Source organism: Vidua macroura, chromosome 3, assembly GCF_024509145.1.
Source record: "Vidua macroura isolate BioBank_ID:100142 chromosome 3, ASM2450914v1, whole genome shotgun sequence".
NCBI classification, from domain to species: Eukaryota; Metazoa; Chordata; class Aves; order Passeriformes; family Viduidae; genus Vidua; species Vidua macroura.
Genome location: NC_071573.1, coordinates 104,353,570 through 104,381,519, shown reverse-complemented (window position 1 = coordinate 104,381,519; position 27,950 = coordinate 104,353,570). Strand labels below are relative to the sequence as shown.

The 27,950-nt window shown below is 39.0% G+C and overlaps 1 protein-coding gene across 6 annotated transcripts; it reads left to right on the top strand.

Annotated features, from left to right (window-relative positions):
* The first annotated feature begins 838 nt into the window (after window positions 1-838).
* Window positions 839-26,906, top strand: LOC128805479 (uncharacterized). 6 transcript variants are annotated; one of them, XR_008436459.1, is made up of 5 exons: window positions 839-1,761; window positions 7,198-7,271; window positions 7,713-8,539; window positions 14,824-14,952; window positions 26,219-26,906. XR_008436459.1 is itself a non-coding variant. In XM_053974204.1 (3 exons), the coding sequence occupies exons 1-2, from the start codon at window positions 1,101-1,103 to the stop codon at window positions 3,667-3,669; spliced, it is 759 nt and encodes a 252-aa protein (XP_053830179.1). In that variant the 5' UTR covers window positions 839-1,100; the 3' UTR covers window positions 3,670-3,701; window positions 6,922-7,038. The 6 variants fall into 6 exon arrangements, 3 of the variants coding, with proteins under 3 accessions (XP_053830179.1, XP_053830180.1, XP_053830178.1); XR_008436460.1 differs by having other exon boundaries at window positions 7,198-7,319; window positions 7,860-8,539; XR_008436458.1 differs by having other exon boundaries at window positions 7,198-7,319.
* The last annotated feature ends 1,044 nt before the right edge of the window (window positions 26,907-27,950 follow it).

Sequence of the window (27,950 nt, the reverse complement as noted above, 5' to 3'; positions counted from 1 at the left end):
AGTTATTGTAAGAACAGGGGTAAATTCTGCCCTCTGATACATGCACAAGTTCAGCTTCCCTTTAAGATCATCAGGGTTAATGTACATACATGTTAGGGCAGAGTTTGGTATTATCTCTGTGGAGCAGTGAACAACATCAGGTCAAACAAGCCAGTTTCATTTAATACTACGCATGTTTAAGGAGAAATGTCAGAGTTCAGTTCTGCTGGCTAATGATGTAAATCAGGAATCACTGAAGCCAGACACCTATTCTGATCTTATACCCAATTTGTGTTAGGATTACTCACTGAAATAAATCAGTTCTTTACCAGGAATCCATCCTACTGACACATGAGCAGTTCATAAACTTTGCTCAGACAAGGAAATCATGCCATGCAGGTGAGTAAATTTATTTGTGTGGTTTAAGTACTTGCTAAAGTTACTTTTTTATTGCTGCTGTTGAAGTATTTTCAGCTGAACATTACTTCTCTTTTTAAACAAAGTTTTGCAGGAAATACCAGTTTCTTTTCTTTTCTCTTTTTTTTTCTTTTTTTTCTTTTTCCTTTTTTCTTTTTTCCCCTTCTCCATTCAACTTTTCCCCCATCCCATATTTTTTCTCTTTTTTAAATTTTTCTCTTGTCTGTCCTTCCTTTCCCCTCCCTGAGACATGCTGTATGAATTTTAAAAAAAAGAACTCGTCAAACATATTTTCCAAATTTTTCTAACCAAAAGGTTTTGACGTTTTAATGAAAACACCACAGATTTTGAGTTTTTGTTTTGTTTTTCTTGTTGTGTTTGTTTGTTTTGTTGTGGTGGTGGTGTGTTTCGTTGTTATTTTTGTTAAGAGTTCTTTTTTTTTTTGCTGCTGTTGTTGTTATTCCGAGAAGGGCAAGTTTCCATTTAATTCATTTACCTGGGAAATGAATAGAAAAGAGAGACAAGTTTTAAGGAGGCAGAAGAGCAGCTGGAGCCCTGGAGCGCAGCGGACAGAATCCCACCGCAGCTCAGCTCTGCCGCATTCGGTTGCATTTTGCCGGGGGCAATGCCTGTGCTAATATTAGAATTATCCCCTGCGCTAAAGGACTTCATACACTAAAAGCACACATTAGGTAGCACACGCGATGCTTTTAGATGCGTTTCTCAAGATCAGCAGGTTGCTGATCTCCGAATCCTTTGCCGCGGCGGACGCTCCCGCCGGGCGGAGCGGGCCCGGCGCTGAGGGAGCCGCGGCCGGGGCGCACCTGGCAGACACCGGGCGAGGCTGCGCTGCTGCGGGCTGTGGCCTCCTCCTGCTCCTCCGCGGCCAGGAGCTGGGAAGCAGCTGCTCCTTGGAGCGGGAGGTGGTGACCGGAGCGTGTGAGCTGCCGGCGGTGCTGCCCTGGGCCGGGCCGCGGACCCCGGCGGGGGCTTGGCAGCCACGGGCGGCCCTGGCCCCGCTCGCCGACTCGCTCCTTCCCCCTCACAAGCTGTGTAATGGCGCCTCCTGCCTACCAGCACAAGGAAGCTGCCTCTGGAGGCTCAGCCGACGAGCTTTTTCCCGTTACCCCGCCGAGCTCCTTCCAGGGCTGCGGGACAGGCAGGGAGCAGCGGAGCGGCCGGGGAGCTCCAGCCCTGCCCCACATGAGGTGCGGCCCCGAAGAGGCCCACACGAGCTCTCTCAGGCCGTGGATGAGGATGGACAGGCACCTTCAGACCCCAAAAGACCAGGGGAAGCACACCCTGTTCTCTCCACTGTACATCGCAGACACTTTGCAGAGATCCAGAGTCCAGTGGAGATGCCAGGTGAGCTGAACTCCATTTGCAGGCCTGCTTTAGGGTGGGTAGACGCTCTCTGCAAGGGCCCTGCCTCCTCTTGGGTTATCATCTTCCTGTGCTTCCTGCCTGCAGACCAAAGAAAACCCCTGGCACAGGTAACAGCTGCCACCTTGGTCACTGTCCTGTGGCTAGCATCTGGCAATTTTTGAGCCTCAGCACTATATGGTGGCTATGGAGCATAGACAAGTCCACAAATTGGCAGCAAGGCAGTTTTCCACAGATAGTGACTACAGAAGAAGAAAGGGAAACTCGGGCAACAATTATGTCTTTCATGCCATTCTGATTCTGTTGCACACAGGGTCAGTACAGTAAAAATTAAATTAGTTTTAAAAGAAGTGGCTTTTCAGAATAATAAGACTTCTCTAAAATATATTCTGATACTGTTATTTGTTAATATGTGTAAGGGGATCTTCCTTCATGTCTAACTACAATTGCTTCATTTTTTTCACTACGTGTCAATGTGGCTCAACCAAAACTCAGGCCAAATAAGACAGAAAATATTAAGCATGTAGATTCTGGTCTGCCATACTTAACTGTGTAGATTTCTGATTTTCTCATTGTCATTTTTTTCCTTGTCAATTAAATGTCTAATACTCCCAGTAAGCAAGATATGAAGTGTAAATATTGCAAATATAATTAGGGCTTCTATAGATGGTTTTCAACATGAGATATAAGTTGCTTGTGCAGATTTCCTCACATAATTTCTCATGGAAATACCTTCAAGTGGATGTGGAAATAGCTTTCATTAACATTGAAACAGACATTTTAATACACCTATATGTACTCCCCCTGAGCTGTCTGCCCATAATATACATACATACATACATATATATATATGGTGAACCACCTGTGCATGTCAGCTGTCAAGAAGATGATAGTGCTTCATTCTTTCAAAACATCCCTGAGCTATGTCAAAGAACAGTCCTGGTTCCACTCAGCCATGTTTTTCAGTCCTCTGGATGTCTAGCTGCTTTATGAATGCTGATGGAATTGAAATGCATAGATAGACCATAATTGCAAGTGTTTGGATCAGCATATAAAACAAATGTTCTCAGAATCTCCAAGACTCACAGTCCACAAAGCTCTGCCTTTCTTTTATAAACACAATGAACTCAAGGAAGAATGTGTAAACTCTCCCTTCACACACCTTTGCCCTTATTTTCTCTTTAGTAAAGGAAGAACCTTGGCTTAAAGCAGTTATATCTGTGGTGTCTATACATCTGCAGCCTTTCAAAAGACAGTTGTTCTCTCTCAAGCTCTTCCTTTACAGATAAAAAAACCACAGACTATGGACTAAATGTGATTTAAATGGAGGCTTTCCCATCAAGGTGGAAGAAGATAACCTGATTCTCAACAATGATACCTCTATAACCCATCTTTCATGTTAGGAACATGAGACTCTGGCCACTGTGTTGTTTCTGAGTCACTTCAATGCATGCCAAGCATTTGTCACATCCTCTTTCTGGATTTCTCAGACAGAGGATGTCTGTCAGGATAATTCAGGTGTGAAGTCAGCTTGTGCACTGGCATTTGCATTTCAGATAATACTTATCTCTTAACTATTTTTTGTTCTTTCTTTTCATTCAGAAAAGTCATGTGGGCATGTGGCCTACAGCCAGAGTGCTGCTGTTCAGGACTTCTAATGTATTCACCACTCTCATGACCAAAAATTGAAAAGGGAAAGGTTTTTCTGAGTTTCAGTTAAAATTTCTAATGTGTATAACAGGGACACCAAATATTATTTACTTTTGCATTCCTTTTCTTTTTTTTTTTTCAGTGATGCAATTAGTTTCATTTAAAGGAAAGAAAGAAGTGGAAGAAGTGAAAAGGAAAAAAAAAGCACTGTGTTTGATAATTTCTCCATTTAAATCTTGAAAAGGCTTTGACATCAGCTGGAGAATGGAGGGGTGGGTAGAACCCCTTCCCAGGACTACTGCTTGCTGGAATCAATTTTCTGGAAGACTGGTTTCATACAGCCACACCACATCAGATTACATTCTGATTATTATATCTTTTTGACATTAAGGAAGAAAAGTACTTTGCAATTTTTTTTTGTATAATTTGCAAAAATATAACTGAATTCAAGAGGCTTATTGCTGAAAACCATAAAACCACAAGAAGTAGGAATATGTTCATAAGTGTATTTCAATGTGACAGACAAAGCTTCACGAGCTTTCTCAAAACTATTCATGTACTTATTGGTCAGGCTAGAGCTAATTGGACTCTTTAAAAATCAGAAGTAACCACTGAAGAGAAAACTTCTTTTTTGGCTCTTAGCTTTATCTCCAGGCTAGAAAATACCATTAAAATTCCTGGCCATTACTACTGGCTTATGATGCCTTGCCTTATTAATTCTATATTTTTCTCCTAAAAAAAAAAAAATCTTGAAAGGAATTTACCTCAATGCAAAACAAACAAACAAAAAAGTCTTAAGCTGAAACTGAAGGACATTTCTGCCCCCCATGCACCAAAAAAAAAGTAAAGGGTTTGTTTTTCAAACTGAGTATGCAAGTATACAAGACATAAGGAAATCTTTTCTGAAAGTCAGAAACATCTGTAACTACAATTACAATGCCTATGGTACATTATGATTCTGACGTTTAATTGGAAAACTCACTATACAAGACACTTAAAACAGAATCAAAGCAGGCTTTTTTAATCAGCAACATCTATTTCAATCTTCATCAAAAATAATGTGGGCAACTCCCTGGCTGACAGCAGTGGGACCAGGTTTGTAGCTGATAAGCCACGAGATTTGTCATAACACTCCATAGAAGTGGGCTCTGCTCTGATCAGACATTATATGTTGGCTCTGAGGAGGCAGGGATGCTGTCTTGAGAGACATCAGGTCTGTGGTTGCAGCTGGAAGGGAGCTGGCAAGTTTAGCTCATTTAACAGCTCCATCTCTGTGACTGCTTATGGGGGTGATTCAAGAACATCAAGATCTGCTCAAATTCCTCACCAACACCCTCCAACCACCAAAAGAGGAAGATGGGAGAGGGACCACACATAGCCACCACTCCTGCCTGTTAACAATTAGAATGTGCTTGCAAAAAATTAACAATAAAAATCTTAGCTGTGTCATATTTGTTCCCTCACACATGAATTATGAGGTGAGCCCTTACTTTTGTACACTTTCGTGATACCACACTTCCCACACTGTAATGTAGTCTCCTTTTTGTACTTACTCAATGTAGGCTGGCTGGCAGAAAATTATATACTTTTGGTTTCCATGAATATGTTATATGCACATAAATTGGGCATGGTGGGAGGAAGAGAGCCCATGGGTCAGGCACATTAATAAATAAGAAGTAGAAGCAAAGTAATAGCCATCATATCATTCTTGTCTTCTCACAGCATGCTGAAAATGGCATTGTGTGAACCACCTGCACCCTGTATCTGCTTGCATATGTGAAGGCTCCAAATGAAAATAAAACCAATAACTATGGGCCACCTTTGGGACTTTAGCAATAGCTCCTTAGGTTTCCCTGCGTCTGTCCTCAAAGTAAAGAATTGGCTGCACTTCATCCCCATGATACATTGGGGAAAAAAGTATTTCACAGAGTAGGAAGTAGCAGCAAGAGCAAAGTTTTGCAAGCAGAGACTAAAGCAGAGGTTCCCATGTTCTCTGTGCCCCATTTGTCACAATTTGGTGTGGTGTGAGGTACCAGCATCCATCAAGCTCCAGGCAGCCACCTGTGGCCTGAAGGTTTACAACAAGGCTGGTCACTCTGCACTCCCTTTGTGCCTAGTGGGTGGGAGTAAGTAATTATAGGGTACCAGCTGACTCAGCTGACAAGTAGATATTAAGATATTCTTCCCTTCAGAACTGCACCTATTTAATCTCCATTGGCTATAGAGAGGACCCAGAACTACTCCCTCAGATTTAGGTACCTACTCAGTAAACAGAAAATTAGGAAAGAGTCCTTCCACCCCAACCAGGAAACACAAACTAATAAGTGAGCTTGGGTTTTTTTCTTTCAACGCCATAGAATCACGGAATGCTTTTGGTTGGAAGAGATGAGGAAAGATGCTCTCCTTGATTTGTTGGTTGTTAACAGCGAAGGTGTCATAAGTGAAGTGGTGATTTGTGGCCGTTTTGGCCACAGCAACAATGAAGTGATTGCGTTTAAAATCTGTTGACAGGAGGAGAAGTGCCAGTAAAACTTCTACCCTGGATACAAGGAGAGCAGGCTTCAGACTGTGCAGGGAATTAGTGAGTAAGGTCTCCTGGGAAAATGCATTTGAAGGGGCTGGGGTCCATCAATGCTGATGGATGGTAAGAACCACCTCCTAAGGGCACAGGAGTAGACAATTCCTAAATGTTGGAAGGGAAAGAAATGAGACAGAAGACTGGCTTTGCTGAGGAGAGATCTTCTTTTGCAGCTAAGGCAAAAAAAAGGAAGGACCATGGCTGTGGGAATTATAAATTCCCAGTGGAACCTGAACTTGTGTGGGATCTCCTGCTCCAGCTGGACCCCAAAGTCTATAGGGCTTGATAGGATTCCCCCTGCCATGGAGGCATTGGAATTAGTAGATGTTGAAATTACCTCTTACTTCTTAGTTTTAATTTTTTTTCCAAAACCACAGACATGAAAAATTCAGATAGAATACAATGTGGTGTGCCAACATGCTTGCAGAAAGGACAAGGGTTCTGATTTTGATGTGGAAGAGCCATTTTGAGGAATTTCGGACCTGTTGGGAAGTTTCATGAAGTGGAAGAAAAGAACTGGAATGAAAATATTGAGAAAAAGTAAACTGATGCACACATAACCATAACAAGAAAACCTTTAGATGCTCAAAAATGTAGGTTAGTTCACCAGCTATCTTTTATTGGTAAATTTTCTTGACTTCCAGAGTAACACAGGAATTTGCCTCAGCTGACACTAGTGCTGCTTCTGAGGGCAATTTCTGCCCCAGTGGCAGTGACCGTGGTGCAGCCAGCACCAGGTGGCACTGCCAGAGCTGCTCTGGAGCAGGGACAGGGGCTTCACCAGGAACTCTTGCAAGTAGCAGAAAAATCCAGTCCTAATATATTAATTCTATTTAGCATATAAGATATGGGTTTGTTGATTTTTTTGAGGTTTCATTTCTCTTTTTTTTTTTTTTTTTTTTTTTTGTCCCTAGGATTTCCACATTGATGTTTGAGTTGAAATTCTCAAGTGGCAGAGATTTTTTGTGAAAAGTTCCTGTCAAAACTGATATGCATGATAAAATTTAACAAACATTAAAAATAAACTCTGATGTGCCTTGCTAATTTATTATATATAAGAAAGGGTGCATTAATACCTGGAATCACAGGGACCATATTATCACAGTGCTCTCTTGTCAACAAATTTTGTGGATTTGGAAGCAACCATTTCCAAACTCTATACACAGGAGTACAAATTGCTTCTGTTTCAGTGGATAAAGACTGGAGAACAGTCAGATGCAAGGTTTAACACTCTTTAGAGAGACATCTCAGTTTTTAGAAGTATGTGAGTACATCTGTGGCAGCGGCATTTTCTCCTTCTGCTCATGGTTTGGTATGTTTGAAAAAAACACCATCACATATCATTATAACGGGAAGGGAAGGGAAGGGAAGGGAAGGGAAGGGAAGGGAAGGGAAGGGAAGGGAAGGGAAGGGAAGGGAAGGGAAGGGAAGGGAAGGGAAGGGAAGGGAAGGGAAGGGAAGGGAAGGGAAGGGAAGGGAAGGGAAGGGAAGGGAAGGGAAGGGAAGGGAAGGGAAGGGAAGGGAAGGGAAGGGAAGGGAAGGGAAGGGAAGGGAAGGGAAGGGAAGGGAAGGGAAGGGAAGGGAAGGGAAGGGAAGGGAAGGGAAGGGAAGGGAGGGGAGGGGAGGGGAGGAGGAAGGACATAATTTCTTAACAATCCCTTTCTTTCAAACTAAACTTTTGCTGCTTATTTTCTAAATTTTAAAGAGTTTGAGCCCCTTTCCACATTTTCAAGTATAAACCTGGAAAGAAATGAACTATTTCTCTGAAGGAGAAAATATTATTGTGGCTTTTTCGATCACTGCAGTAGTATTTTGTTGTTCATTTATACCAAGTTGGCCACATAACTCTCAGGTACAGCATCTGCATGACTTCTGCTCCAGTTCTTATGTTACCTGCTGAAGGAAAATGCTCCGGCTGTCTGAGGATTGAGCAGACACTTCTTTGAAGCAGTTACCAGCACAGCTTCTGACTCCAGCCCTCTGCCAGCACACATTCAACCAGCCTGCAGACATCAGTAGCTGGCTTTCCCCCACTCTGAGGCTTCAAATTAAATTGCTGTTGAGACTCCATGACATAAATTAAGAACAGAAAAACCAGTTTTAAGCTTACAGATCTGAAGACATCACTAAATGAATTCTATTTTGGCAGCTTGCTGCTCACAACTCAGAAAATACGACAGCAAAGCAAATCACATGTCCAGTGTGTGTTTTATAACCCTGCATAGACTAAGCCATCTTGTAGGCACATGCTTGACTATTTTTAGTGGCTGTGCTCCTGAAAATATGGCAAAGTCCTTTAGTGTTGGCAAGTCACTAGGGGCTACTTGAAAAGTAGCAAGAGATGTCAGTTGCTGGAATTCTGACTGAAAATAATAATACCTGGATTTAAGATTTGCTGCACAGATTTGCCAAAGAGCAAATGAAGTCAGCTCTGGCAATGTGACGATCTGCTGATTGCTGCCTCCAGCCATGAAAGCACAGGATCTGACTGTGTTTTATTTTCATCACCATTGCTACAGCATCATTTTAAAGGTACACGATGGTTCGTGGGAATGCCAGTTTTCCAGGGTATCCCTCTGGGAATCAAACAACTCTCCTTCAGTTCTGAGCAGGCACTGTGGTGTGTCCAGAGGACTTATAACTGACATGGCCCATTAGTCATAGAAACATCCCACTAAAATTAGCGGCAGCTTTTCATCTTTATGGGCCTCATGCCTCGGTCCATATGTAGAACATACAAAATGGATTTTTCTTTTCTTGGCATGTAACCCCGTCTTTCCGGTACTTTGGTTCCAGACCTTCATGAGCAATGCAGGTGGCTTTTGTTGTTCCACAGCTCATATTCCTGACAGTTACTGCATCTACACAATACTTCTGGATTCAGCTAGGCTGAAACATTCTCACAAACAGTTACTTAAGATTACCAGCATTAGCATGTAAATATAATAGTAATTAATAACACTTTGGCTTCTTGAAGATTCCTTGTGCTGCTCTGTTGGCTCTATTTCAACAGCACCTAAAAAGCCAGCAGCAAGGTCTCTGCCCACCCCAATCTTGTTTTTAAGGTTTCTTTAGTTTGTTTTTAAGATGTGTAGCCAAAGCATGGGGATAAACTACTGTGATTTTCTCTTTGGAAGGCCAAGGTTTTCATGGTCACTTCTCATTTGGTACTGTATGTATTTATTCATCTGTTGGGTCCCAGATGGAGACAATTCAGACCTGGTTTTCAGAGGTGTTGGGCAATTAATAGCTTCCATGTGAGCCAAGGGGAACTGTGACCATGAGGTACTGTGCTAAATATGGCTTCTGGTTTTTTGAAGAGCACATGCACAAGACACCATTTAAAAAGTGTTTAACTTATATCTTCATTCTGAATCTAAACTTATAGCAAATAGAGACATGAATTGACTCTGTATTATTTACGGCATTTATGAAATGAGTAAAGGATCCAATCAAATATTTAACATCAGTAATATATTCCGAAAAGAAAATTCAAGACTTCTCAACCTTACCCTTCTACTTGAGTTTCTTTCTTGCTGCCTCAACATATAGGTCAAACACTGAATAAGAATCTCTTTTTCTTAACAAATAGTTACTCCAAAGTAGAGGTGAGGTTGACAGTGGTGTTGTCATGGCACCATTATTTTACCTGGCACACTGGATTTTATTTTCCAGTGCTGTAAATACACAAATTTTCCAAAGCATTGAACATGTTTAGAAAGGCAAGAGTATGCCAAGTTGTCTTATCTGAAGTCCCCAAGTTTATATATCCCATTTTGTAAAAATAAAATAGAATATTCAAACTGTCTGGATAAAACTCCAGGAATACTTGAAGTTTACTCATAATAAGGGCAGCACTTTTGTGCCATACTGTGCAATGTATTGCAGTGCAGGCAATGGCTGTTCCAATCCAGAAATAGAAAAGGTGATTCATTTTGGTTTGGAATGAAACAGCAGCATGTCATGGTGTTGCTAATAAAAGCCTTTTGGGTTTTTCTCCCTACAGGCTTCACTGCAATAATAGCAGTGCTTCTGTTAGCTCATTATCAGCATTGCTGGCAGCAGAGGAGGCAGAATTGGTTGCACATTTAGATTATTGTTGTCGTTGCAACACTTTATACTCAGACTCCTTAAACAAAGGATTTGCAAGCCATAGTAGAGACAGTACATCAATAGAAGCTGTTATAGAATCCCTTACTGCAAGGACCAATTAGCATTTTATTGCCACCCTGTGAGAAAATTGCTAACTACCCATTAACTTTTTATGCAGACAAATACATTTGAGGAACATGAGGGACCATTTGGGGCATTGAATCTGGTTTCCCACAGATTACAGGTCACAACATCTTGCTAGAGGAGGTCTGTGCTGAGACAGCATTTTCTGGATGAGCTACTTCATCTTTCCTAGAAAACCATCTCTTTTAAACCTGAAGTTCTCAAGAATCCTTAATAACTCAATAGTTAAGCTTGAAAAAGGCAGTTACTCATGTGGTTCCAGGTTTCAGATATTAAATAGTCTGCTACAGCAAAGATTCTTCCACTACTACAACCTTCCCACTTCTCTCTCACTTGCCTTCTTTCACTTCATTTACATTCTTTGTTATATATAAAAGTAAAAATCATTACTTAAGAATTAGGTTTTTGTAGACTCTGAGCTCTATCAAAGCTAGGGATCAGTCATGCTGATGTTATTATGATCAAATGCTAACCCATACATCCAAAATTTACATAGGCAACATCTAATGGACAGAGAAAAAGTTTAAAGGCTCGGAGGTTAGCCACAGAAAACAGAGTGAATAAGTAATGGGTACATGCAGCTCCTTGCCAGTTTTCTCCCCAGAGCTGTACCTGCAGGGTTATATCCCTTGGGAGAGCTCTCTGGAAAAGGTCTCCCTCCCTCAGAGGGAGATGGTGGTCAGGCTGCTTGCTATGGTTAATTTGAAATAGTGAATTAAAACCAAAACTAAGATGAAATAACAAGATAACATCACCCATGCTACACCACACATGGAATCACTGGATTTTGGTGTTGTAGCAGACAAGAGCTCTACCCAAACCATTGTTCTTCCTGTATCCATAAGGTTTGTATCATAGCCTCCCTTTCTTGCAGACTACTCTTGCTTCCACACCCCCTCATAAGCTTCCCTTTAGCAACCCTCTTGTGCTGAGCTTTTCTGAACACACAGAGTGACCTGGCGTAGAAACCCCAGGGTCCACTTCAGGTTCCCTCATAAAGTAACTTGGATCATCTCTTGTTTTTCTTGAATAAATGCAACACATTCTGCCTATTTTTTGGCCAAGGTATTTTGCAACAGTAAAGCTGGGAACTGCAGAGTGCTGGCCGGCCAGGCCACGAGCTGTGCTTACTACAGCAGTATTCCTCCACCAGCTGGTTCTGCTTCCCTGTAATTTGTTCAGGATTTGCGACAGGACCTCTAAGTTCACCTTCTGCAAAATATTTATTAATTTTTTTTTCTCTTTCTCGCTCTCTCTAAGAGAAATGTTCCCCTTCTCCCTTTTTCTTTAGAAGAGAATAATTTGCCACTGGTTTGGAAACAAATTAGTATCATGTTGGCAGGGCAGCTCTGCCTGTTCCCCAGACACATTTATTGTATTTGCTAATTCTTTTCAACATGAAAATGGCAGAAAGGTAGAGGTGACATCAAATGTATGCAAGGAGCTCACTTAACAGAGGTAGCTCTAAAAAAGAAAGGAGACTTCATCCTCTGCAGTTATAAATGTGTTCCATTTGTTGTGGCTGCAATACGCTCCAGACATCTGAAGGTTGGTGACTTTGGGGAATTCACATTTCAAATAAATATTGACATGTGGCTAAAAAAATCCTTTTAATTGAAAGATATTTTTGGATCTGGTTATTAATTATTACACATATCTGCCTAATTCCTTGTCTTTTGAAAATATTGGACTATCTACTTCAGTCATTAGATTTAATTTTTGCCATGTTCCTAGGAAATCTAAAGGTTCTAAAAGTCTTTCCTGATGAAGACAATTTTTGATATAAAACTAAAATATGACATAAATTGATAATAAAATTGGATGTAGAAATAAGAATTTTTTCACCTCATTTTAGAAAAAAACAAAGAATGTTCAGATTTTTCACTTTGACACACTTTGGGAGTAAGCCTAGTTGAATCTAATGTAAAATTGAAATGCAGAAAAAAATTGCAAGATAAATGAGGTATTTTAAATCAAGTAGTATGTTTAATTTGATCAGAATTGAAATAACTTTTCTTTCATTTTTATTCTGGCAAAACTAACAAAAAAAGTCATTTTAGGTTGACCTGAAACGATTTTTTCCTAAGTTTAGACAGAGAGTGGAAAGATTAGTTATTTAGACAGCACTACTCCTAAATTCAAAGGCTGTGCCATTTCCAGCAGCCTATCCTTCCTGCTTTAAATGAGCTTTTCATCCTTATATATTATGTTTATAACAACTGATGAGAGAAATATTGAGTAATCACATAGATCACAGTCAAAGTTTCAAAATTCTTTTAACTATTTGACCTTCCTTTCTTGGAAGGGGATCTTATGTGTGTGCAACTTATTCATCATTCCAGTTTATAATGAGATCTTTTTGTGTTTATTGTGGCCATTTGTTGTTGTTTTAAAAATAAAAGCTTTCCATATTAATCTGCTCCATCTCCTGCATTGTGGGAGATAATTTACAGTGATGTACCTGGCCCTAAATAAATGCAGGTTCACTTACAGTAGGAAGAACTGTTGGAAGAAATACAGCGAGTTGTCCCCAAAATAAACAAACCTTACTTTTCCATTTTGGTTCTGCCAATGGCTGTGTGATACTGAGTACATAGGAGCAGGATGTTTGCTGACCATCCTATAAAGATATCTTATGTTTCAGTCATGCTTAATGAATCACTTTTGCTCTGGTGGCCTACAGAGAAGCAAATAATGTTTTTCTGATTCATCTTCTAGAAAGATATTACTTTGGAGAAGCTATTTATGAACTCAAACATGCCTAGAAATCTGTTTGTTCTTTAATTCCTTCCCCATTTTCCTACTCATAACACCTTTTCTGTCATGTGCAGCATAAACCTCATGTCAGGTGTTATAGGGTAGAAAATTTAAAATGCTAAACACACTAGTGCTCTTTGGGTAACACCTACAATCATAATGAAGTGTTTCCTGGCACGCCACATGCTGTACCTTAAATCACTTTTATATTGAGCTCTGGAAGTGTTCAGTCTTTTTCCCAGTTTCACTTCTATGTTGGTTCCTGAGGAAAGGGAGCTGGGATGCTTTAGGCAGCCCCTGTCCAGGCAGTGGCTCTGGTGGAGATGTTTGCCACCATCAGCATCAGCAGAATTTGGTGTTGGGCTGAACTGTTCCTGCAGGCACTACCCCATGTTGGGACAGGAGCATCAGCTCTGCCAGCAACACTGCAGAGAGGAGAACCTCTGGCCAGAACCAAGGAAGGAGGGGTGATGTACACTTGGTGGCAGAAATGTCTTTTTCCAGCACAGCAGGCTCAAAGAAGAAGGATTTGTCTAGAGATTAGCCCTAAAACCCCAGTTCAGCACCACTGTTAAGCACATGTCCAGCTGAGAGCAACTAAGACACGTAAATGTCAGTGGGTTTTCTCGTGCTGTTAAAATGGGTATGTACTCTAGGGGTTATTTGGGAAGATCTGCATTTTTTTTTAAGGACAGAGAATGTTTAGAGAGACCTGACAGAATAAAAGACAAGAAACCTGAAAAAGAAAGAAGTCATAACACAGGGAAGAAAATCATATAAATTTTTATAATTAACCAAAAATTTAACAATTCTGACAGAAACCTAGGAAAGATGATGTAGATTAGATATGAGTTTGAAATTAATTGGAAATACCGTTTGTATCCAAAACATGTTAAAAACACCTCTGTTGGGAAGATAATAATCTTTTTCCTTGATTATGTTGGAATTAAATGTGACAGATGTGTATTTTAATTGGTCACAAAGATCTTCATGTTCAGACCTTACATTTGCTGACTGCTGAACATTTTCTAAACAGCCTGATCATCTTGATGGCCATGACCACCTACAGGCCATAGCTCCTATTCAAACTAGATTCCATGTAATCTTGTCTTTATTTGAAAATTACCAAATGACAAGTTACGGGTTCTAAGAGAAAGACCTAAACTTGCATTGCAAGTCTGACAGGAGTAGATATTATTTGATCTCATAGGTGTTAGGAACACTGCTTTCTGTAGATTTATGATGGTTCATTTATCAACAATTAATTGTATCTACCAGCTTATTACTATCAAACTATTAACACCGCTGGTAATTTCACAGTGTGAGAACCAACCTTCTGCAACTCTGAAGATTCTTTAAAGTTTTGCTACTCCAAAAAATTCAGCAGTTCTGGAAAAGATTGTTTCATTAATGCAACTCCAGGAATTACCAGTATCAGCTTCATGTAACTGATTTTAAACAATAAGATGTTACTATCAGGATTGCACTAACAAGCACTACCAAGTGCCACCAGCAAACCATCAAGGGCTGGAGTTTAATCAGGCTCATAGTCCCCTATGCTGGGGACACAAAGAAGTCTGCAAGATTTTTCAAGAATCTAGGTGAAGAAAAGGAATATCCACCCAGATAAAAAAGGTGTATATTAAAAAATAACACTTATGTAATTGCTATTAAATATTAATTATTACATATTGTCATTACATAAAAGGAAAAATAAGATATGACTAGAAGGCAAGTTATATTAAAATGATTAAAATAATTGTTAAAGTCTGTGAGTTAAGCAGGAGTGTACACAAGCATTTAATTTATTCCTTTGATTTCAGTGGCTTCCATTAATTTCTCACAGAAGGGCTCAAGTCACTGGTGAAGCTGCAGTGAGGTGAGCCAGGGTGTGGATTTCTGGAAGCTCAGCCACTTCACCCATGGACGACCTTGTTCCACAGCCAACATAGGTAACTTACTTGACCTTTGCTGCCAAGGCTGGACATTTGTATATGTCATATGAAATGAATGTAAATCCAGGTCTACAGGCTCCAAAAAGATAAAGTTACAGAGGATTTTAAAGTATTACACAACATCAGTTTATATTTACTGCAGATGTTATATTTTAGGTTTAAAAAGTCTTTAGGATTAAGATCGGAAAAGCTGATAAAAATATTTTATTATAGACTATTTATAGAATAGTCTCCAAAATTATATTCATCACTGTGTACACTTTAGAACTTTTAACTTCCTAAAAATCAAAATAATAAGTGGCTAATCTGCAGAGAAAAATCTAGCTCAGGCCAGAAGATGCACCAGATAGGGTAGTGTTTACCTATGTTTACCTGTTATTTGCATCTGCTGTGACTGTGAGCGAAACACTGAATATAACCTTCATTTACTTACTTTAAGAGTATCTCTGTCTATTTTAAGGACTAATTCTATAGCAAATCTTTCTCATTCTGCACATCTTCTGACTTACACTCATCTAAACTAGGGACATATTCACACAGCTTGGCCCAGATAACCAAATATTATTTAGTTATTCATCATTGTGGCTTCAGTTTCTTCTCTGAAATGGCTTGGACTGTTTTCCTGAAAAATTATCATTTCTCACTTCATCCATTATCCATTCATAGTTCTTGTGTGAGCTCCAGGGAAGACACATTTTTCTTCTCAAAGTTTTCAGAAAGCTCCAGCTGAAGAATCCTGTAACTGGAGTAATTTTTATTACCTTAACACTCTCTTCTTCAAGCTTTATCTCTCCAAAGAAAAGCCTAAGGCCATTCTAACAATCCAGAGGATCCTGACCCTTTAAAAATTACCTCTGATCTTGGAGCAGAGCTTCCATGTTTCACATGAATGTAGCCTTCCTTCCCAATCTATTTTGAATTTTTTTACAATCCCCATGTTAGCCAGGAAGTCTCTGAAGCTCAGCTCCTACCAGAATAGTTCTATACCTTATACCTTTGACAGGAACTGCTGGCATTTGCCTGCAGGAAGCTAACATGTGATTTAGGAGGGGATAAAACATATACGTGTTTGTTACTTGAGTTTTACAGCTCTACAGGGAATGAAAATCTTTTCCACAAAGGATTTAAAACCTTGGCTTTTTTCCTCACTAGAAAATTTCCGAATTCTCTGAAGGGAAATGGCTAGATGAAATTAATTTGGGGTCAATTGAAAGGTTTCAGTCTGACCAAACTCAAAATCCTTTTAATTTTGTCTTTCATATTTATTTTTTACATTAGAATATATCAAGCAGCATAAAATATGAGATGCTATTCCTAATGCTTTAAAGAAAGTCTTGAACATATGGCCCAAATGTAACTGATACACTGATGTCTAGCTGAGTTTATGGAAACCCTAAAACAACAACTGTGGGAGATGTGAAATGAGCTATTCATCTTGACTTGTGTCCAGCAGTGATACTTAATAACAATGATATTTAAAATAGTTTATCAAGGAACATGACAAACAGAATAGGAGAAAAGGGCATGATACAGGAAAGACCAGGTATTCTAAGAGACAGCTTAATTTAGTGCCAAGAACAAACTATATTTGCTAAAACTATATTTTTATAAAGTTATAAATGTTCTCATATCCTTGCATACTTATGTGCTTTCCAAGTCAAGACACACAAAACCTCCAGCAGCAATGAAGCTCTGCTAAGGGGAAGAAGAGTCTCAGGAGACAAAATTTTTGGTGCTGCCAAAACCCGCACTGGTTTAATGCACAGCCATTTGCACTGAGTGGTAAAATATTTTGGTGTATCGTTTGACTGAAACCTGTTACATCAGAGGAGCTTTCCATCCTCTCCACCACCACCACAACAGCATTATTGCTTCACCAGCTTGAAGGATAGGAAGGTAATCAGGAACAGTCAACATAAGCAGATCACACACCACCAGCCCAAGTGCTTTTGTTGAAGAAATGAGTGTTTGTGCAGATAACATGTAATACACTCTGACTTCTGTAAAACTGTTGACACCATCCCACATAGTGTTTTCATGTGTAGGCTGAGGAAATACCAGCTAGACAAACTGTCTTCAAGATGGGTTGAATACTGGCCAAGGCACCTCATTCTAGTGTCTCAGTATCAATTTGGCAGCCAGCAACAAGCAGAGCAGCCTGGGAGCTGATAGTCGGACCGGTGGTCTTCATCATCTTTTGCCATGACCTGGATAACGAGACAGAAGCCACCCTTGTCAAATGTGTGGTAATTAAGCAGAAAAGGCAGGGTTTGATACACTCTAAAACTAGAGTTTGAAGCCAAAGGGACCCTGACAAACTTGGAGATTAATCTCAGAGAAATCTCACAAAATTCAGCCAGGGTAAATGCAAAGGTTTATACCTGGGGCAAGCACAAGTCAGTGAGTAAATTCTCTGAACAGAAGCCTCTTTGAAAAGGACATTTGGCATTTAGGAAATACCAGACCAATGGACACAAGGGTGTTCTGATCACAAGAACAGGAAACTGCATAATAGATCACATTAGGAGGAATGTGGCCAGAGGAAGGCAAGATTAAGTTGCCCTGCCTTTAAGCAGTGATATAGAGGCAAAGGGGCAATTTAACAGCAGGCTACAACTCTTTGAAGGACAGTTGTAAATGCAATGGGACCAAACTACTCTCAGGAGTAGTAGATGATTTAACAAAGGGCAAGACCAAAGTGCTGCAGCTTGGGAGGTTCACCTTGAACATCAGGATTTCTTCAGTTGGATAGTAGTGTAACACTGGAACCCATATCCAGGCGGAAGGTCTGTCCTCAGAGGGTTTCAAGAATCAGCTATACTTGGCCTCAACTGGTCAGATCTACTGTTGTTGTAGTCTTGCTTTAATCAAGATACTGTAGATGACCTCCAGAGAGGTTCCCTTATTTTCTTGATCCTCTGATTCAGTATTTTTCCTCCCCTCCACCCCTCAGAATATGAAGCCATGTAAAAATGACCTCAGTGTACTCTTTTAATATAGGCACAAATCTTTTAAAATGTAATTTGAAAATAACAGGAGGACACAGGTGTGTGAAGTGGATCACCAAGATAATGTGACCTGTTAAACCTTTATAGTTTAAGACAATACATAGCAGTCAATAGATTTCACTTGATACTTTATCCTATATCCTTTACAGCAATGACAATGAGCAGTCTAAATCCCTTCCTCCCTTCCTTCCTGGCAAGATCTTTACTCATCAGTTCAGTATGCAAAGAATGGGAATCACCATGACTGGGAATGATTTCAGCAAACTGAAGTCCTTCAGAGGCACTCTGTTTTGTGGGAGAAGGTACAGAGTACAAGTCTGTCCACAATCTGGAATTTAGGTCCAATATACTGACTTGATCCCATTTTATTCAGAATTTGGGCATGACTACAAACTGCACTGTTCTTTTCTTTGATTACAGATGCATTGAAATTCTCTGTTAAGGGGAGAAAAAACCCAAACATATGAGTGTCTGCTGAGGGGATATCATATAATTTCAACTCACTACTAGTGAAACTCCACTGATGGGACAAATGTCACCAGGATATTTACCCTAAATCAGTAACTTTCCAGAAACACAATTTCCCACAGCCTTGGGAGCAGTTCAGCATTACTTTTTAAGATACATGCAAGATAAAATTAACGTGGTGGGAAACACTACCTACATATGATTTCCCAAGTAGACAGATAATAAACAACACAGTGAAACAGGAACCACCAGAGAAGTTTGCTCAAACAGAGTATTGGAAGTTGTTAACACAGAGATTCTGAAAATGGGCAGTTCTGGCCTCTGGAGAGACTTTTTACAGTCTGTGTGGCCCTTGGAATATTTTCATTCAAGAGGAGTTCCCTTGGATGAGACCCTTGGAAAATATTTCCCTTTGATCTCTGGTGTATTACTCCTCTTTTGCAGCCAGCCAAAGTTTAAAACTAACTTGACTCCCTTTTGACTGATACCAGTTTTACAGTCAGATACAGAATTATGTATAGCAGGGATCAGAAAGACCCCAAGAAGCACTGCAAATAATCAAAACACTGCTCACTGCTCATGTTGGGCAGTGGAAAAATGAAAATTTTGGATATGTCCGGAAGAGACTTGTCTCATCAGCACCAGATGCTTAGACAGACATGAGCTATGGAGAGAATCACAAATGAGTGTAGAACTCACAGTTGCACAGAAGACAATGCAACCAGATCAACTCATACCACCTGGGAATCTGGGCTCTGAAGACTGAAGTCATAACAATGGAACTAAAAATAAGTTCCCACAAACTGGCTCACTCATCAGCGCTATATCTTGCCTTAGTGAAGCTGGAGATCTGCTACTAATACAGGCTTCTCTGCCCTAAATCATTTATTTTGGCAGCTCATAAAATATGGAAACTCTAACACTCAATATTCCCTACTCTCTCATGATTACTGTTCAGGGACAGACTCTTTATATCAAACAGAAACTTAAAGATTGTGGCATGTTATCAAAACCATAACGAAATCTTGTGCAAGCACAGTAATCAGAGAGGGCTATTTGTCAAGACATACTGTAGAGAAAACCAAAATCCCACAGTAGAAACAGGATTGCTTGCTCTGCCGAGAGATACTGTGAAAATGAAGGGAAGCTCTTTTTTTCCTCCTCCTTAATCAAAACTCAGTATGAAAACAAAAACCTTACCAAATAACTTTTGCTGATAAAAAAAAAAAGTTGGCTGGAAAGGAGTAGTACATAATTTATACAGAAATAACATTAAAAGGGGGATTGTTCACATAGATATTTCTGAGTGTGTGATCAAAAATTTTGGCCCTGGGGGGAGCTCATGTTACTGCCACTACTGGGTTGAGGCTGGATTTTACTCTCTCTGTGAGACAGTCAAAACCTGGGAAGTTGCTCAGGGAATGAAGGTGTGGGCAGATCTGATATTACTTAGGAAGTCCCTGGTGAGGGCATGCCTGTGTTTTGACCCCACCTGCTGTGAGAGGTTACCCGTTCTATCCACAAAATATCTGTAGAGGTTTAAACTTGACTCATTGCTTAATGAAGAGAAGCACTGGAGGGGGAGTTACGTGCTCTGGGATCTCGTTCTGGCTGTGCTATTGATTGCGAGCCAGAGGCCTACTCAGTAAATCAGGGATAACATTATTAAGTTACTTAAATGAACTGTTGGGATGTTAATTACCCAGCACATTTGCAGTCAGTCCACCCTTCTGAAAATTAAGCCACTTGGCTGTCTAAATGATGCTTAACTCTGAGTGCAAAGATCAAACACTTCAGCTTAAATGTCCCCATTCTCAGCTCCACAGGCTTTCATAGTACCATCATATTTTCAAATACCATCCCATTTCTAGAAGAGGAGGGCATGGTTAGGTCAGGATTATGTTTCAACCAGAGATCTGTAAAAAGATCTTAAAAGAAACAGTGCTATCTAGTGTTATTGTTTGCACAGTTGCACAAGCACTGAATTACTGACTGTGTATGTAAATGCTGTTGAGTACAGGGCAGAAAGGGTGTGTGGCTACAGGGGTATAACAGAATACTTTATTTTTGATCATAAGTACAATCTATTATTGTGGCAGAGCAATGCAAGGTTAGTACCTGTCAACAAGACAGCTGGAGGCCTCTTTCACTGACAAATGTTTAAGTGCAGCTGTGCTTAGGCTGTAAACATGAGCCATGGCTATAACATCATTCTGATTTTTCTACTCTTGATAATTGCTGCTTCTGCTTCCTCAGGAGTGGTGCCCAGGTGGAATCCTGAGCTCTATTCAAACCCAGAGAACAAATTATCTCCTAGAGCTGCTTTGGCCTTGTAGGCACCTGAATTCATTAATTCATCTATATCAGTTGAAAGAATTGCAAGTCCTTAATTTTTGTTATACTTAGACCCTCAGAAGTTGCTTCATTGATGGACAACCACAGACAGAGTTGGGCTTTTCATGTTCTTCATGGTAACATAAAAAAATCCAATTTTTGCAGCAGCCCACACTCCAGTGAGGAAGTGGATATGATTATTTCCTAGGATGGCATGATGGTCTCATGGTCAGGGCACTTGCCAGAGCTGCAGTTCCATTATCTATAAGCTAAATAATTAATGACTGCAGGACTCCTATTTCTTAGATTTCAGAGCAATATGGAAAAGGTGACAACTGGAACTAGATCCTCCCAGTTCCAAGAGGTGTGCATTGCAGGAAGAAAGCAATCACACCTAGAATTAAGTAATTAGTATTTTCTATTTGTCCTGCCCCATGATACTCTTTTAGTTTTGCCAAATTTAACTATGTGATCAAGAGTAATCTGAAATATTAACATGAAAAGAGAAAATGCAAGACTCAAATCAAAATAATGTAGGACAGCAGGTATTAGACAGAATCCACATTTTTAATACAGAGCACTGTGAACAGCAAATCCATCAATAGGAAAGGTCTTCACTTTCATTTTTCTATCTAAAAATGTAAAGATTAATAGTTAGCAAATAGGAGTGTAAGAAAAGGATAAGTTGACAAAAACCTCTTGACTTCCCTACAGAACCTTTAAAGTGGGACAACTAGAAACATCCTCCTGACTCATTGTCCTAAATCCATATCTGTTCTCTTTTCCTTGATAAATCATTTATTTGTTTTATTTTTCTCCACATTAAAATCTCTGATCAGTGGTACTCTTTCTTCATATCAGCTCATGGTTTTACCTTGTACAGCTGTACAAACCTTCACAGCTCATTTTATGTCTTGTTTTGTCTCCATCTGTCGCTCTGGATGCCTTACCAAAGAGCAACACTGCTTTAAGCCAAAATTCCAAAAACAATTTATATACAATGACAAACTAGAGGTGAAGCTGAAAGGTAAATAGATCTTTACTGTTTGGGTTTGGGTTTTCTTAAAGCATATGATTCACATATGTTATGTTTATCAAAGCACTAGGACTTGTTACAATGCTTTCTCCATATATCCCAGGGATGCACCTAGGAGGGCTTTGAGGTAAATTGTGAACTCATTCTGCCTGACACCTATATCAACCCCAAGTGAAGCAAGTGCAGATTCAGCTTGCAACTATAATTGGTGCTGCTGATTTGGAGCTGAATTGAACTGTTCAGCTGGCTTGAATAACCCACAGAGGCGCCCGTGAGGCTTGTTTGGCCTGCTGTAGGTATCCACAGCATTAGTGTCAGCATCTGAGTCAACTTCTGCACTGTTTTTAGAGTAACTGAGGAGATAATGAATAGAATAGAATAGAATAGAATAGAATAGAATAGAATAGAATAGAATAGAATCGAATCGAATCGAATCGAATCTCCCTTTGGAGACCCTGTCTTTCTGAACTGAATGCAAAGGAAGCCTGTGCAATTCTATGTCCCATTTTCCAGGCTCAGGTAACAGTTCTTGCACGAAGATATGAATGTATATGGCATCAAATGGTTACACAGGTGGACCTCCATTTATAAACCTTTTGCTCAGAGCAGTCGTCTGTTGATGGCAAGTTAGAAAACATCCAAGCATTTCCTTCACCATGGTATTCAGTGCATTTTGAATGTCCAGCAAAGCACAGACATGGCTCTGGCAGCAGCTGTAATACTGGCAGTTTCCATCACCTTTGCTGGTTATGGTAAACTTTCTAACAGTGCACTCTTCTTTCTGTGAGGTGAATGGACATTATATCACCACTTCATTAACAATTTGTGATACATAAAAGTTACTTAATACTTAGGTATTAAAACTACAATTAAATTTCCATACTATTGAGTAACTCTCACAGAAACCATTTTAAAAGATGTGCATATTTATCTCTGCAAATAATTAAATTATTTCCTCCAGTGGTGCCCAATGAAATGTTATATATAAATCTGGAAATATTATTTCCTTTAAAATTTTACTTCATAGTGTTTTATTGATCTCTTTCTTGTCATTGCACCACTATGAAATATCTTTGTTTTTCCTTCAGATTGCCATCAATTCCCATTTGAAAAGTCTGCAAATTCTGTTCTCCTCTAAAATCTATAGATAATTGATTCCAGGAGTATGCGTCCACAGCAAACTGTGTAGCTGCAGTTCCACTTCATTTAACAATGTACAGTTCTTTGTTAGGTAGAGATGAAAGAATATAATTTTATTAAGTTTTATTTGCCAGATTGGAAAAGAATGGGCTTGTTTTATTCAAAAAAAAAAAAAAAAAGGGCAGGCCAAATGTTTTTCTAATAGAATATAGAGCGCAAAAGGAGGTAAAACAAAACTAAAAGCAATTTATATATATCTTGAAGTAATTTTCAACCAACAACAGCCTTAATATATACTGCATTCAAAATGTTTTTATCATTACCATAGAACAGTGTCATTACCAAACAATAGTAAGGGAGAAAAAGTCTTGGGAAATGCAGAAGTAAGCAAGTATTTGCTACAATGTGTAGTTTGGGGAAAAAAGAGCTGGATGGAAAATAAAAAGCGAGGTTATTTTTAATTTTGTGTTACACTTCCATGCCTCAGACTTCATGCATTTGAACAAATTTGAGTCAAAGTGACTTTGTGTCTATCAGAACTACCAATTAATGTGTAAGTGTTTGCAGAATCACGTCTTGCCTATGTAGAGGATGCCTAAAGTCTGGGAGCAGGGAAATCTCTGATAGCTCAAGCACAATGCAGGACATCACTTCTGCAAACACATGGTCCTTGTACACCTGTGTGAGGGTGATACCTCAGTGGCACTGGGTTCAGAACGCTCTGAACCATCCTAAAGTGCTTCTCTGGCTGAAATGTCCCCTTTGTTGTGGTTTTTTTTGGGTTTTTTTTGGTTTTTTTTTTGTTTTTCTTTTTTCTATTAAGAGAAAACATTTCCACAATTGTTTAAAGAACTTTACTGAAAATGTTTGAAAAACAGTTGAGATGAAGAATAGATGAAATAGAAAAATCAAGGCAGAATGTCCTGGAATATAGCTGCCAATAGCAGTTTTGTTTTGGAACGGGGAAGTTCTCATCTTTTCTTTGGTACTTTATTGCTTCTGTTTTAAGTTTTGGGACGCCTGGCTATTTGTTTCTGCTTGCAAGTTTGGTAAAGATAAAAAGCAGAGTCCAGCTTTCCTTCACTGTAAATTAAGTGGTTTTGGAATGTGCAATCATCTAAAAAATTTGACACTGATGTGTACCATGGAACAGCTTAAATAATTTTGGATATTGACTCCAATAAAGTTTATTTATCTAGTTTATGATTCTGTGTGACAAAACATCATAATCCCTGATACTCATTTATTTTATCGGCAGTTTTTTAGCTCTGGTTTCTTAAATATGAGGTTCATGTTCAGAGTGTGTAGAGTTAAAAAATTGGACTAATTATTGTACAATGGGTCATTATAATTAGTGCAGAAAATAACTGCTTGCCCAAGAGTTTAAAAACAAACAAACAACAGAACAGTAAACAAATAAATAAATACTGACAAAGTGCAAGTGGTTAGACAACAAATTGTTTTTTGCAATTTTATGTTGAAAGTTCTGAGCAGTATGAAGAAAGTACACTCTTTGATATGAAAATTTTTACATTTTTAATTTGTATTGAAATGACTTCTTAAGACATTTTTCAAGTAGTCCAAAATTCAAGATCTGAATGATTATTCAATTTTATCCAACTAATGTGTTCAAAAGTAAATATAAAAGAATCTTTACTTAATTTTTCTTTTAATCAAAGAAATAATTTTCAGATTGAAAAATATCTAAGAAGAGGAATTTCCCTACATTCTTTTCATAGACCTCTAACCTCTTCAAAAAACTCAAAGCGAACATCAAACTGAGGCAAATAATTTTTTTTTACAAAATGTGCTGCGAAAACAAAAAAATGATGTTAACTTTGTCATAACATTGTCTGTCACTATGCCAGGATGAAAATTGTTTTATTTAATGCCCAGTAAAAATAGTTGGGTTTTTTTAATTCCCCACCATCATTTACAAAAGACAGTTTTTATTGTCTTTTGTTTAATTTTTATTTCAGACTTATTTTTGTTAAGCAGAATGCTAAGATACCTGGTTTTCAAGCATATTTAGCATCTCTAGCTATTGTTGGCATTTTCCATATACCTTGTTTTTATTTTTCTCAATAAAATTGGCAGAACAACAGGAATATTTTGCCAAAACTGGAGATAACCACACTTCATTAAATTAAGTAAGTCTGAGTATTTTTAATTAATGTAAGTAATCATACTTGACATGTTCTATTGCAATACTGTTTGTGTGTCTCTAAGGCTAATTTTCACAGTATTCTTTGGGGTTTTTTTTGAGCAAAACAAACTGGGAAATAGAAGTCTGTATTAATTCCTCCTCATTTTAGAAATATAACACAGAGTACTTATGTGTACTTTAGGATCACAGTTTCTCTGAGTTCTGTCTATAGTAAAAGAAGATAGACAGGACCCACGAGAGGGAGGTTGAACCCACAGAAGGCATATATCAAAGTAGCATGTAAAACAGAAGTGTTTCTGGAAGAGAATATAGAAGAAAAAAAGTAAGAGGAAGAAAAATAGAAAAAAGAAGAAAAAATAAAAAAGAAAAAAAAAAGAAAACAAGCAAAAAGAAACCCACCAAAAATTGACATTGTTTTCTGATATAAATCTTTGGTTCATGTACAGTTTGATGGTTGTGTCCTCATGCCCTCATCTCTAAGAGATTATTGCACCTAGTTAGAGAGAGAAAAGGAAGATAAAAATGGGCACTGAAGTGGAAATACTTCCACCAAAGAAATATGAAATTTGGCTTAGAGTCTTCAGCCTGAGGAAGATCTTGCAGAAATATATGCTATTATGTCCCTCAAAGAAGTTAAACTTGGAGGAGATGTATCTCATTTTTGTCAAGAATTTTACCAAATGAGATAAACCCATGGCAGACTTGAAAAAAAATGTGGGGGTATGTAACAGTAAGAAATAATATGTCAGAACTCATTGCAGTATGATGCAGGAGCAGGTTCAAGGAGATCAGGCACACTCTGGCATAGAAATAGTTCAAAGCCTGCTCTCAGATATGGTGCTCTGGACTGTGTGGATGTTTGGTCTGACTCACTCTTATCCTCCTTGATTTGTTTTTTCTGAATAGGTTTCTGTGGCCCACAAGGGAAGGGCATAGGAAGCTTTGACTCTGTAATGTTCAGTAATGTTTCTAAAGGTGATGAAGTCTTAAAGCACTGCCTTGTCTCACTTAGAAAATCTGTGGTGCAGCAGGGCAACTCACTCCAAGGCTATAGCTAGCAACCAAAGACATCCATCATGTCTAAATAACATTTTTTTTTAACTTACACAGCTTTTTCCCGGAGTTCAAACAATTATTCACAGCCTGGAAAGAGGGCATCTGCAGTCACTTGGAGGATTTGGTCTCCTGCATGGCCATATGAGACACTTCAGTCAACTTGTGGGCACAAACATAATTTCAGAATTTCATGTGTAAATATCTATGTTATCATATTCTTTCACTGTGAAAGCAGTAACTACTGTATGTGGTAAAATGATATATTGTTGTCCGCAAAATGTCTTTGGCAACAGGATGTTCACTAGCCTTGGAATTTTGCCTTGTATAAATATTTTTAATCTACTCCATGTAGGCATATTTTGGCTGCAAAATAAAGGGTTTTGGAGATTAATATATCCAAGCTCAGTTCTGCTTATACATACTACATACATCAAGGTTTTATTGAACTCTGCATCTAGAAACTTTGCAAAGCAGCTGTTTTGTTGGGGGTTTTTTTGCCTCCTTTCCTCAAAGGGGGATTATGACTATATCCTATTTTTATACTCTACAAATGTAGTAATTTAATCTACAGATATATTTTCATTCTTCAGATGTAACCTTTATAAAGCATGTTCAAATTTATGGTCATTGCTTTTCCTGTAAAGAATATTATTGGCCTCTTTTCAAATGTCCACATTTTCCCAAGGACTGTCCAAGTAGCTATTTATCAATGAATAAAGAATATAACAATTATCTGACAGTATCAAGTACGTTTCAGCTGAGTACCTCAATGCTCTTTTCAACCATTTTTTCATCCTCACCACACCCTTGGGAGATATCTTTCACCAGTCTGTGTTATTGGCACTGTGACTGGGTCTCAGGGAAGCTGCATGCCTGGTTTCAAGTCTGAGAGTCCATCAGTCAAAGGCAAAAACACAGACTAAAGCTTCTGCCCCATCACTGCTCAGTGGAGCAGTGGGTTCTCTTGCTGGTAAAACTTCTGCAAGAAGAAATGTAAAAGAAGGCTAAGATGGTTGTTCTGCCCAGCTGCACTTTGCCATGTCTTTGTCAAGAGACATTTATACATATACATAAGTATACACCTATATCTCGTGCAACCATTTAACCAAGTTCTGTAGGTTATCTTTCTGCTGCACTGCAAGTGATTCTGGTTTTCTGAGATTGTCAGCCTTATTCTGGAGAAGATGACAGGTAAAAAGTGGGTCCCCCTCTACCCCAGCCCTTGCTGCCTCAGCACAGGCAGTCCAAAGGATGGGCTCACTAGAAGAAAACAAAACTGCCGCTGGTGGAGGGGTGAAACAATTTAACAGAGAGAGGGGTGTTTCCCCAATTCAAATATCAACAGTTCTACCAAGAATACAGGAATAGCTTTCAGATGAACAATGGCCATTCACATCTTTGTCCAATTTCTACCTCAATCTGGATGTGATAAGATGTCTGCAAATGCTAGTTTAAAATATAATTTAACAGCTGCCCAAAGTGCCACAAGTTTAAGTCAAACCTCATTTGAGCAAAAAATTTGTTTCCCACTTCTTACAGAGCTGGAAGTTGTTGCTTGCACTGGTGGTATGTGCTTTTCTTCATGTAGCACTGTATACATTTCAAGTGTAATACAAGTAATATTAATTGAAAGAGACTGTTGGATCTTTTATTTATACTCGCTACCACATGATTTTCTTCAGAACTTTGCTGGGACAATTAGTCTAGTTCTCCTGTAAGCTTATATCTCATTACAGAGGACCAGAGTGTCCTCAATAGCACAGACACATATATGACTTCTTTAATT